This window comes from Brachypodium distachyon, chromosome 3 (assembly GCF_000005505.3).
Source record: "Brachypodium distachyon strain Bd21 chromosome 3, Brachypodium_distachyon_v3.0, whole genome shotgun sequence".
NCBI classification, from domain to species: Eukaryota; Viridiplantae; Streptophyta; class Magnoliopsida; order Poales; family Poaceae; genus Brachypodium; species Brachypodium distachyon.
In genome coordinates this window covers 48,987,258-49,000,520 of record NC_016133.3, presented here as the reverse complement: position 1 = coordinate 49,000,520, position 13,263 = coordinate 48,987,258, and the positions used below count along the sequence as shown (strand labels likewise).

The 13,263-nt window shown below is 49.8% G+C and overlaps 2 protein-coding genes across 2 annotated transcripts; both read right to left on the bottom strand.

Annotated features, from left to right (window-relative positions):
- Window positions 1-305: 305 nt before the first annotated feature.
- On the bottom strand, window positions 306-3,263 carry LOC100828414 (BTB/POZ domain-containing protein At1g67900). The gene is made up of 4 exons (XM_003575226.3): window positions 2,877-3,263; window positions 2,718-2,787; window positions 1,242-2,531; window positions 306-1,081 (listed from the first exon to the last, which is right to left on the bottom strand). The coding sequence occupies exons 1-4, from the start codon at window positions 2,933-2,935 to the stop codon at window positions 530-532; spliced, it is 1,971 nt and encodes a 656-aa protein (XP_003575274.1). The 5' UTR covers window positions 2,936-3,263; the 3' UTR covers window positions 306-529.
- Window positions 3,264-11,507: 8,244 nt separating this feature from the next.
- On the bottom strand, window positions 11,508-12,431 carry LOC100824098 (ethylene-responsive transcription factor ESR2). The gene is made up of 2 exons (XM_024461465.1): window positions 11,898-12,431; window positions 11,508-11,750 (listed from the first exon to the last, which is right to left on the bottom strand). Exons 1-2 carry the CDS (start codon window positions 12,429-12,431, stop codon window positions 11,508-11,510), a joined length of 777 nt encoding a protein of 258 aa, XP_024317233.1.
- Between the last annotated feature and the right edge of the window lie 832 nt (window positions 12,432-13,263).

Here is a 13,263-nt window from a genome sequence, read left to right as displayed (position 1 = left end):
AAACAGGATCTTTCAGGTAAAAGGGGGAGGAAATACTATTATCTGCAGTGCATTTGATTCCCCCCACGGAATTTGTTTGTCCTTCTTTTTAACTCTTCTAGATGCAATCGCTTTGCCAAGTGGATGGCAATCATAGGATACTCACGTTAAGAAAGGAAGATTTAGTGCTTGGTGATGGATGGCCTGTTTGTAGTACTATGAAATATGTGATTCTACACTGCCATCATCATCATTTAGATTTTAGAAAGAGAGAGATGGCAATCAGTCATTTGTTAATCTCTGTCACTGTAGTTGAAACCCATTAATTTACCCTGCGTATAACCTGTGCAGTTCCTATTTGATTTATTTTGACAATTATGATTACAGCTACATAGCAGGTACACTTAGCCTTAGTAAAAAAAAAACTGTAACTGATGATCGAGACGTAGTAAGATCAAGAGAGAAACAACTCAACCTCCTAGCAAAAGAAGAAGCGCAGAAACAGAAGAATCAATTACAAAACCTAATGCAGGCAAGGATGCTACTACTGTTAATGCCGGTCGGCGGTGACGCTTCTGGTGAGCGGCCACAGCTTGCTGAGCATCCGCTTCGGGTTCCCCGCGGGCATGGCGCAGAAGGCCCTGAACCGCAGCGACGCGCTGCGCGAGAGCCCGGCCTTGCGCACGAACTCGGCGTCGTCGTCTTCCTCCTCGAGCTTCATCCTTAGCGTGGCGATCTTGGACGCGGCGCGCCGGAGCCCCTCCACGCTCCAGTCGTCGCCTGGGGACGCGCCGGACGCCAGGACGCGGAGCCTCTGCTCGTCCACGGCCCCCCGCTCGGCGGCGCCGTCGTCGTCTTCCTGCTCTGACCCGGACTTGGACAGCAGCAGCGCCTTGATGTTGCTCGGCAAATGGTCGCCAGCGGCGCCGGCCGACGAGAGCGCCGCGGCGCGCGCGTGCTCGAAGAAGAGCACCTGCACGACGACGCGGAGCGGGAGGAGCTCGTTCTGCGCCGCGTGCGAGCACGCCTTCTCCGACAGCTTCCGGCAGTTGAGCACCCGGCACAGCCTCTTCCGTGCGCTCTTGCCCATCTCCGGGTGCGCCTGTGACGTAAATACAGCCAGAACAAGATTAGAAAGAAAAGTTTTACTTTGTACGCATTCAGCTTTTCAGTAAAAGTTTACGACGGCTAGGCCAGGCCACGACACAAGGAAATCAATTGTTTGGGGAGTGAGTGAAAAAGAAATTAAAGAAGAATTTCACCTTGAGGTACGAGTCGACGACTTTGTAGAGGCCGTCGTGCTCCGGGCGGGCGCTGTCGGGCACGGCCTCGGCAACGGCGAGCAGCTTGTCCACGGGCAGGTTGGGGTCCTTGGCCACCTCAAGCAGGTACGCGTCCACGAGCCTGCCCACCCTCACCAGCGCGTGCTGCGACACGGGCGCCGCAGAAGACGACCGCCGCGCGCCGCCGTCGAACCCGACGCTCTCGGCCGACCTGGACCTCCGGTGCCCGGCGCCCGATCGCCTCGGCGCCGGGCTATCGTCGTCGTCCTCGTCCGGGCTTCCCGACAGAGCCGGGGCCTGCGCGGGCGCGATCGCCGCCGCGTGGCGCAGCGCGAACTCGTCGAGAATGGCCGCCACGGCGTCCACGTCGTAGATCGTCTCGCCGTAGGACGCGGATGACGGGAATATGAGAAGGTCGCCGACAGTGGCCTCCTCGAGCTGCCAGGCCACGCGCCTGACGAGCTCTGCCTTGGACGCCGGGGACGCGCTCAGGATGTTGGCCGCCTTGAGGAGCTTGAGGAGGAAGGCGCAGGACACGGCGTCCTTGTCGCCCGGGAGAAGGCTCACGATCTTCTCCAGCAGCAGCCGGTGCCTCCTCGTGTCGACCTGCTTCGTCCTCACGCTGGAGGCGTCGTCGTCCGCGATGATCCCGATGGCATCAGCATCGTCCTTGGCGGTGGCGACGTTGGGGAGCCAGCGGCGCGCGTAGGCCTTGAGCGCGTCGCCGACGGTCTTCTCGTGGACGGCGCCCGTGGACCTGACGGCCACCATGATGCGCCAGAACATGTCCACGCCGAGCTCGGCCACGTCGTGCGCCCACCATGGCGCCGTGGACGTGGACGTGGACGATGACGTGGGCATGGCGGCGGGGCTGGCGATGAGTTCGGCGACGGCGTCGACGCAGCGCGGGGTGAGGCCGAGGTCCTCGCAGAGCGGCGCGCTGTAGTGGCGCGTGGAGTGGAGCACGGCGAGCGCGTCCTTCCAGCGGCGGAGCAGGCAGGACGCCAGGAAGGAATCCAGCTTGGCGGCCAGGTTGCCCCGGTCGGCGGCCTCCGACATGCCCAGATGCGCCGCCGCGCACCGGAGCGGCACCAGGTTGCGCGCGCTCACCGTGATGGTGATGCCGTAGCAGAACTTGGCGCACGCCTCGAACGCCTCTGCGCCGCCCGGGAACCCCGCCAGCTCGATGAAGTCGCCGTTGTCTCCGCCGCCGCAGCCGGACTCGGCGCACAGCGCTTGCAGGAGCAGGCATTTCGAAAGCAGCGGAAACTGCCGTCGTCGTTGGATTCAAACAAACTTGTGAGGATTCGATGAATGATTTCAATAAACAACGAAATTCTTGCATGACATTGCAATCGATCATGACAAAATGCAGAAAGACTCTTTTCTTCTCGAATTAATCACATGGAAACATATATAGACGGATCTTGTTCAGCGATCTTCCATTAGTATTACCTTGTGGAGATTATACAGGCAGTTGCCCACCAGGATCTGCAGGTCAGTGGCCACCTCTGTACAGACAGACCTGGATGGATTCACAGAACCAATCAGCCAAAACGCCTTACGAATTCGCAGGCACAAAAGTCGGATCAGACAAGAAAGCAGGATCGGCACCTGGCGGACTCGGTGGAGAAGAAGGTGTCGGGCCGGGTGCCAAGTTTCATAAACTTCATGGTGGCCGAGTCCCCGGGCACTCGCTAAACAGGGAGGGGTTCTGAATTGAAACTTCCAGTGGGAAGAAGAGGTCAGTTGGTTATAACCACCACCACCACTAGCTAAGTCCTAACTTTGTGTGAGCCCTTCGCTTGGAGGTGGTTCTACTTATATCATGCCGAAGTGGTTGGGGGAGGAGAGAGAAAGCTCAAGTTTATTTCTTCCTCAGATTCAGTATCCTCCTAATTCGAGAGCAGCGAGCTATTGAGAGGGAGGAATATGCAGTGCAACGATGCGCACACATATATGCCTTGCCGTTGGGTGAAATGAACTCTCAGTGCTTCGCGGCACTCTTAAATTGGGATTGGGATTCCATTGGAGGGGGACATGTGAAAACAGGGACCAGTCTGGCCGTCCAAAAGTCAAGTTGGATGGGCTGAGAAATGAGCAGGATCTTGCAGTTTTTGCTGGGGATCGGATGGGCTCCTGGCTGCAGGGGTTGGGTTGGGGCGCGCCAGTTGATGCATGTTCTTGTCACCAAACAGCTAATAATTCGGGTCAAAATCAAATAAATAAATATGGCCAATGATCGGATTTATACAAGGTAGATGAACATTGTACGGGATCATAAGTGGTGGGGGTTCAAAAAGAAAAGCTGGGTTTACTGTTTGGCCATAAGGAATTTCTGCTCATGATCAGACTGATGAATTGGATCATTGGATTCTTTATGGAACGTAGCCCCCATTAGTCTAACTAATTGCGCCTCTGCGTTCTCTTTGGTCGCCTTTCCATCAGCGGCTATGGTTAGGCGGGCTTTGTTAAATGGAGTGGAGGTCAGGAGGTGGAGCATGCACCTTTGATGCAATTCATGTTCGCCACTTAATTAGAGACGCGGCAATTAGGAAAATCAAAAACTGGTCCAGGAAAAAGGAAAGGGTTGCAACCGAAACTCATCGTCCGTGGCCAAAAAGGTTAGGTGTTTAGGCCAAATGCGTCTTCCGGAATCCGGTACAGTACTGCCCTTTGGTTGGCTGAATGAATGAGCCTAGCCGTGCTCTTCGCAGAGAGCCAATTTTAGTACTACTCGAGCTTGTATGTAATCATGATCCCAGATTTACCTGTATCACCTTAGCACAAGGCTGCCAGTTTCTTTTCACAGCCTGTGTGTTGGATCAAGCGCCTACCTGCCTGCCACTTGCTTTCCTCTTCTAAACAGAGAGGGCCAGGAAGATTCAACCGTTTCAGGAAAATTCAGAGCTCACATTCCCATAGGCCATAGATAATGGAAATTTCAACGTCGAGTATGAGGAAATTTAATGGCTTGAATTCTATTAATCCCATTACTTCTCAGCCTGGGTTTGACCTAGCCGTTCAAAGGCTTCAGAGCTCTGACTGATACGCTGTCAGTCAATCGCCCGGTCATGCAGTAATCGACCATCTCATCGGTTAGCGAGACCAACAGTTTAGTTTATCATCTCTTGACGCGCCTTTGTCTGTAATCTGGTGACCAAGCACGAGGATTATGGGACGGTGTTAAGGATGGCGAATTGATAGCACTAGTAAGATACTCTAGTTACTACAAGCTCTGTGCCTGAAGTTTGTCGTTGCTCTTCAACTATGGTCTATGGAGCTATCAATGACATTGTGACTGGATGGGGGCATCTTGGGGGTATTGATTACCTGCACTTAGCTCAAGAGATCTCTGCTTTAGTTTATGCGAGTAAATTAGTAGCATAGCACCTGAAATCATGCTGGGGAGTCCAAGAGCGCATCATCACGATCTGCAAAGGCAGGGACCGTCCTTGTTTTCTGATATCTTCTTATTTGCCCATTCTCTTTCCCGGTACGAGCTTTGTGCACTCCATTCCTTCTTCCTCAGTGGCGAAGTTAGAGAATTAGGCTATTGGGTTCGATCCCTTTAATTATGGTGTAATTTTTCACTAAATAAGCAAAACAAATACTAAATTAGTGAAGGAATTACCCTTTTCGTTGGGTTCATTTGGCTCTATAGCAGCTCCGCCCTTCTTATACTCCATATTATTATTTTTTAAAAGAAAAGAGACACGCGTTCTAATTTTAGGTCCCCACATCGTAGGGCCTTTTAAATCTGTGATCATGAAATTCCAAAGCTAACCTAAGTTCTCGTCTGCCTGTTTAGGGGTGAAGAACTGCTAACTAGTTAGGCCTCCTCCCCTTCCCCGAGTCAACTAGCATTTCAGACTTGCTTCAGCAAGAATCTGAACGTTCAGCTAGACGATTTTAATTCAAATTGTCAGACACAAAAGGATTATAAACTTTCATGTAGAACTGTGAGATTTTAATTCGGTTTTTCTCAAAAGTAGCAGGACTGTGGACTGATAATCTAGAAGTATCACCTACAAAAGGTCTTGTAGGATCTCATTTGGGTTTTAGGTAATTTGCGAATATTTTAATATGGTCTAGAGCTATACCAGTTCTTTTGAGATGTTCCTGAATTGCACATGTGTGCACTATTTGCATGATGGGTTCATATGGACATGGTCATAGGTGCACCAACTCCGCCGCCAGAATAAAATGGCAGCTCCATCTTCTGCTCTGAACCTCTGACGAAGAACTGTTTTTGCGCTCTGCATCACGGCTTTATCGGCAGCTACAGCAGATGCATTGAGCATGTGCTGCATATTTTCTAAACAAAAGAGCTCCTCTGGATCACCAAGCGAGAAAAATGAAATGGGCCGTGGCCCGTGGCAAGGGTTGCAGGCTATTGCAGTCTCACGCGACGGAGGGGGCGGCAAATCCAAGCCTCGCATTTTGTGTACGTCACCGAAAAACAAAACCTTCGTGGGCTTAGTAGTATATGGGCTCCTACCTGGAGATACGCACAAGTCCACCTTCTAAGATGGGCCTTATTATATTAGGCCGTACTCGATTGTTTAGGTTAGTTGGTAACTTTTGGCGCTTGAAAAGAATGATTGCAAGTGGGCCACGACGACGGATGGACTTCTTTTTCTTCTTGGTGATTCACGATGGACCTGACAATCCTACGGAGTAGAAGTTATCGATGCAAGCCAACTCAAGAAGCTCTGGCCGGCAACGTAGACACCTGAAAAATTTCAGTTTCCGCTTTTGCTATTTCCAAATCGTCTGATTTTTAGTTAGAAACGAGTTGATTGTTTAGTTGTTGGATTTGGATCATGCTTTAAGATCCGGGGTGAATGATGAAAAGGAGGGAACAAGCAAGGATGGTGTCCAAATATTAATCCCATGGCTCTGATATTATCAAGTGAGATCCAAATCCAACTGCCAAATAATGTTCCATCTGCATGCTTTGATATGTTGTTTTGCTATTTGCAGGTTCTCTTCGTGTCAAAACCTCCCATCTGGTGCTGTGAGACGTGGAAAACCACGAGTCAATTTATTATCCGGCATAAATTTGTCGTTGTTTTTCGTAGGTAAGGTACCATGTGTAATGGTGACGGAAGCTCAGATAACAATGCTTCATCTGTTTTAATCTCAACATGTCATATCCTTCCTAACTTATTCTATGAAGCCAGTGGTTTAGTGGCTCATCTTTTTTTCTGCTCAGTTCACCCATGGAGCAACTCTTTGGCGGTCCGTCTCGTAGGAGGTACTTCTTTGGGAGCAACGCATTCAAGGACCTTAGGTTCCATTTTTAGTTGGATATCTCATGCGATTTTCTTTAAACCCATGAGATAAGTCAATTTGTGCTCATTTGGTATTCGCAATTTCGTCGTTGGACATGTAGAGGAACGTCAATATAAAAAAAACTAAAGGCGTTGACTTCTAGAAACCTTGATACTCCCTCCGTCACATATTAAGTGACGAAACATTACATGTATCTAGACGTATTTTAGTATATAAACACGTCCATTCTTAGACAAATTTGAATCACTTAATATGAAACGGAGGGAGTATTGATTTTGACTTATCAAGGAGTTTTGTTTGGTCGTAGAAAAACACAAGAAAAGTTGTCTTGCAGAACAACCCAAATACCGGGCAAATGGGAAGAAAAAAAACATCAACTGGATCGAGTACCAGTGAACGCTAGTTATAGGACGTACTCCGGCCTCTTCCTTTTCTCATCCATTTTTGTTTGCCGGTGAGCGGGTGGCGCGTGCTGAGGTTGTGACTAGGGTGGCTACTCGCGTATGGGGCCATGGCCATGGGGCTATTGGACTAACCATTTCTGATTGATACTAGCCGTATTTCATGACGTTATAATTCTCTGTGCGGCTGTGCATATACTAGACTCCAAGGCAGATCGAAGTCAAACTCGCAAGTCAAGAGTCGATCGATGGACACCCTTGTTAATCCGTCCTCTTTACTTGCCATCGGTCAGTTGCGAGAGGACATCATCATGCAACACTCATCTTGGAGCCCATCCGGTTCTGCCCGTCACCTTTCTCCACAAAAAGGACCGGCCGGCTACGCCACGCAAAACATTTAATCTGACCATCTCTGTCCGTGTCTGCCTACAAAAGATCCATGCCCGTGCAACATGTCAACTGGAATACGACAAATGTACCGGAGAGGCTGGCCAATGCGCCCTGCCCCTGCGCCGCACCCCCAGATGCATCAATGGCCCTTCACAAATTCTACTCATACACCGTGCCAGCAAAGGAACCGCACGCCCACCTAGCAGAAGAAGGGTCAGGAGTTAGACCGTAGGCAGATGATCGAGATGAGAGGGACAAGTCCATGTGACAAAGGCCCTTGGTTTCCAAACCCTAAAAACCCCTCTCGCGCTAGCTGCAGGGCTGGGCGGAGAATTGAATGACTTGTGTTTGCCCATTAAACTCCACCACACCACAGTCACGCCCATGCCTTCCCATTCCTCTCCTTGTTTGCAGCAGCATTCGCAAGAGCCCCCCCATCTCTCTTTCTCTCCGAAGAAACAAACCACGGCCAATGAGATGCGTGGATATTGAAGGCGCACGCAGGTCCTGTTTCGAGAGCAGAGGGGGAACATCTTCTGGTTGCGGCCGGCCAGTGCTGTAAATCAATCTGCGTCTCCTGCTGCCACACAGTGCTAGACCCAGCATCTATTCCTTTGAGCGAGCCCGGTTAGTATATTTGTCCTACACTGTCCACTGAAGTCTGTCGGTTCTGTTTCTGTACATGCGTGGGGAATTGTTTTTTTTTTTTACTCTTTGAGTGGGGCATGGTGGAATGGGTTGCTACGGGCTTCGGTGTCCGGAGGAATTTCTCCATTTTGTTTGATCCAGTGGACCAAATATATACTGTGTTTGGCCAAAATATATACGGCGCAGCCGATTTCGCCCGGCAGGAGCGAGCGGGCGTGCGCTGAAGAGCAGGCACATCGGGATGTGCGCCCCGAAACCTTCTCCTGCGATCGCGATCGTCTCTCCGTCTGATCTGCAGCGAGACGTGCGTGCATAATAGACGTACGTAGAGCCCGACAAGGAGGCCTTTTTTCAACGTCCAGAAACAGCAGCGCAGCACATGCTGGTTCTGGTACAGCCAGACAAGACAGGACACTTGCTGCCAGAACGCACAGTCGACGCTGCATCTGCATGCCCTCCCTCACGCGCGTGGCACGGGGGAGAGGAACGGACGTACCGCCACGATGGAACATCTCTACCCGTCAAGCCACTAGTACCAAATCTTCGCGAATCACCACTTTACAAATCCATGCATGAGTGTATATACATTCATACGCCTCGTAGGCGCGTAGTAAAAAACATGCATTTGCCAAACAAGAAATTACAGCAAGATCTCGAATAGAAGAGATAGAAACACGTACGATGCCGATCTGCTCATAGTAGTAATGTTGCCGATAGAATTCATGTCATCGAACAGGTTGGCAATGTCGGAAAAGTAGTGTCGTCCGGGGAACTGATCATCGACGTCTGCGGTGAAGAAGCTTTGGAACCAGGTGGCAATCGCATAGGTTGTAACGTATCTTGTGTGTGTCTCTCGAAGGAGGAACGACCTCTTTATATCGGCACAGTAGTCAATAGAGGGAGGCGAACGTGAAGGTGAAACAACAACCACTTTGTATTTTTTTGAGGATGAGGTTAGATTTTGTTGCAGCGAACTACTAATGAAAATACATTTTTATAAAAAATATCGTGTTTGTGATGTTTGATTTATATACTGTTTGGTATATCCCTTTGCATGAGTTGTTACCATTCTTTTCTCCTCCGTGAAATTATTTCACAAAAATTGGCAGTTAGTGACTACTCTCATGGACTCATTCTTATTTGTGTGTGTGTGTGTGTGTGTGTCTATGCACACGAGAAAAAATTGCATACAAAATAGATGTATTATTTGATACTTCTTTGTACTGTTGTTAACATAACAATATCTATGTTGAGAAACGTAACAACACATGTATATTATGCCAAATATTTATGTGCGTGTCTATATTTCAAAATATCTATGTGCGTGTCTGTATCTACTAGATAGTATGAGAGCCATCGGATTAGTATCTGGACGTCTTCTCTACTCCCTCTTCTCCATCTTTCTTTCCGAATTACAAATCAGGATCCAGATCCAATGGCTGACCAATCAACTTATCCCTAACTAAAACTCAGGCGACTTAGATATATCAGACCCAAATATTTATTTGATCTTTTTTGGTATATAAGTATGGGGATGTTTCTGGAAAGAAAAAATATAACTATATATTTCCTCTTATAAACCTGAGTAGATAAGTTTTATCGTTGCGTGAAACATTGGATGGCTGCAATTTTAGCACCTAAATTATTACAGCACAAACATGCATGCAACTCTTTGTTGAGACACTCCCAACTCTTTTTAATAGTTTTGGACCCCGATAACTTCATCTGTCGCATTTGTCAGTTTGTAGATCCATGTGATGCGAAAATGTTATGTATTTGCATGAGACCTGCATAGTATACAATGTTTGCGAGGTTCCAAACATCAAATTGGATTAAAAAAACAAAGCAAATCCACATGTAGAAATATTATATTTTAAAAACACAACGTTGTAAAACTAATTAAAAAATACAAACCAAATAAATTAAAAGCATTTTAACAATTATAAAAGAAAAATATTAAATGTTACGTATCAGTATACGAGTTCGTCCTACTTCAAAATTTGTTCTGTTGATTTTGGGCCACTTAAAGATGAGCACCATCGACTTTGAAGCGAGTCTAAAGGATTACGAAGGACATCAATGAACACTATCAACGGGCTAGTAAATATGCACCCACTACTCAAGCCAAGACAATCCCGTGAAAGGCCAGAACCTCGAGGAAGAAGACGATGCCTCCGTGGTCGGCACGGACAGTCCAAAAAGCCCACTTTAACATTCTTATTTCTAATCATCTATGTAACATATAGATCAAAAAGATAGAAAACATCAAAACAAATAAATTTATATGAATATTTTCACTGTTGGACCACTCCTGAAAATTTTATATAAAGTCATGTATGTTGGACGAATTATATACCCTTGTTTTTTTTAAGTTCGCCTGCTTATCGTTTTCATTACGAAGACGCGCATCAACTTCACCCCGCATTAAACATCGCGCGAAGGCGTTTCCCGATGGGAGATTTGGGAGGGCCCGCAGAAACTGCCCGCTGTTTCTCCCTATCCGGAGCAATCAACGATTTAACGTATGAACATGGATCGCTCTTTGAACAGCCACATATATACAGCTAGCGCCGCATCGATTCGATACCCCATCGATCGAGCGCCCGAGCCGCATCTTACGACTGTACTGGTGAACAGCTCGATCGCGCGTGTGTGCATTGCTGTCAAAAAAAAAAAAAAAACTCGCGCGTGCGCATCTACGAATCTATGATCCATGCATGCCGGTCGCGGCTGACATTTGAATCTGGTTGCTGGCATGTAGACCTTGCTGGGACGGCTTCGAGAGCCCGACGCGCGCGCACGATTACGGACTTCGTGAACCGGCCGTGCGCATGCTCCCTGCGCGCGCGCGCGTGCTCCGTGCACTGCATCACCAGACACCAGGGCGGAGCCGCCGGCCAGATCGAGCCGCGGCCGCCGTCGCCAACGCCATGCCGGTCTATATATCGAATACAAGGCCGGAGCGGCATCGGGCGCGGAAAGATCGAGAGCTGGGCCTGGACATGCATTCATTTCCAAGCAGCTGGATGATTGCATGCATGCAGAGGTTCGAATGTTAATCTCGGCAGAACCCCCAAACTATTTGCATGAGACGATGGTCGAATGAACCAGAATGGTGGTGTATATAGTGGTGAAATTTAAGAGCCAAAGAAAACAAGACAGAACACAAAATGATCAGAAAGGTCAAAAAGCAGGATGGCCAAGTTTCACTGACCATACAACGCAACTAGCTGACCAGATCTCAGCCTCTCATCAGGTAGTGTAGTAGAGTAGTTCATATGATTAGATTACATTAGATATATAGATTGATAGATGCATACATTACTGCGGAACATGACTGATTAGATTACATTGGATATATAGATCGATAGATGCATACATATAGGCTACCAGTAAAGCAATCTTGAAGCCAAAAGCACTAAATTATCCAATGATCGCATGCACAAAGACTGACCCCCTGCGGCATTGCCCGCATGCACTCACGCCAACGAGCGGCACAGGAGAGACATCACCCCCTGCGGCGGCGGCCCATGGCGGCCGGCGCGGCCGCGACCTGCTGCAGGAACGCCGGGCACTGGATCATGTCCTGGAGAAGCCCCTGCGGCAACATCGTGAACTCGCCCTCGTCCTCGCCGCCGAACACCTCGCGCCTCACTTCCTGCTGCCTCGGCAGTACGGGCAAGGCGCCGCGGACGGCGTGGCCACGCTCACGCGGCCCCTGGTTCCCACGGAAGGCGCTCTGCACCACGTCCTGCAGCAGCCCCGTCTCCGGCGCGTCTCGCCCCAGGAAGCAATCCCAGGCATCGTCGTCGTCGTCGTCGTCTTGCGGAGCGGACGCGGTGGTGGTGATGGTAGAGGCGGACGAAGCAACGGGCGGCGGAGGCGGCGGTGCTGGTGCCGTAGGGTCCGGCTGCCCGGGAGGATGGGCATTGGCGTGCGCGTGCGCGTGCGCGTGGCCATGGCCGGCGTGGTGGAGCAGGAGGCAGCCGTGCGGGGAGGAGCTCATGAGGAGGTTGTGCAGGAGGATGGTGTTGAGCGGGTACGCGGCCGCGTTCTGAGGCGGCGGCGGCGGCTCCGAGCCCCACGGCAGGTACCCCGCGGCCGCGGAGGCCTCAACGGGGAAGTTGGTGCGCGCCTTGGCGCCGCGGAAGACGCGCGCGGCGACGTCGTAGGCGCAGGCCGCCTGCTCCGCGGTGTCAAAGGTGCCGAGCCAGCGCCGCGCCTTGGAGCTGGGGTCGCGGATCTCCGCCGCGAAACGGCCCCACGGACGCCGCCGGACACCGCGGTACTGCGTGTGCCGGCTGCCTGCCGGCTGGCAGCCGTCGCAGCCCGCCGCCGCCGCAGACGGAGTGCGCTTGCTGCCGCTCCGGTGGCGGTGCGCGGGCGCGGGCGCGTGGTGGCAGAGCTGCTCGTTGGTGGCCGTGTCGTCCATGCTGATCGATGCCGGCAGGAGTAGTGTGCTATGGTGTGCAGTTCCTGATAGTGTGTGCCTTTGCGGGGTTGGAGGCTGAGTGAGGAGATGATGAGGCGGGCGCGCTGTGCTTATATAGAGGGACAAGGGGAGGAAGGGGAAGGGGCGCCTGATGCGCCATTGAGGCATTGATCCTGACATGTGGATGTGGTAAGTGGGCGTGAGCGTTGATTTTGTGTCCAGCTAAAATATGATCTGTTGCACATTATAGATCAGTGTGTATACAAGTTCGAGTTAGAATTTGTGTTTGTTGGTGTGGTTTCAAGTTTGATCTTCTGGTGTATTCTCATCTTTTCTCTGGGGCCTTAGCATGAAGACTATCACACCATGTCATCGTCTGCTACAACAAGATCTCTTTTGTCAGCTTGTTCTAATGCTTGTTGCGGTGGACCAAAGACTTATTTATAAATTTTATTACTTTAGTGCTTTTTGTATTGTCATTGATGATTATTAATAAATCGGTCATCTTCTTCGCAAAGAAAAGTGCGTGAGTTCAGATACTACAGCTGTATTACAGACGAGAGGACTAAAAAAACAGATAGGATATCTTTCATGGATATTTTCCTAGCTAAGTAAGATTGTAAAATAAGTTCAACAAATGCAACTATTTTTTAGCCCCCTTGCTAACTTGGTGTCCAAATATCTTACTCTGTATTTATAGGCAAGGGGTGTGTCGATGAAAAAAAAACTCTCTCACGCTATTGTCTCCAAACTATTGCAACTAAATTTCATATAGAGTTAAATGCACGGAGGATCCTAAAAGTATTGGCGTGGTGTCATCTAGGTCCTAATA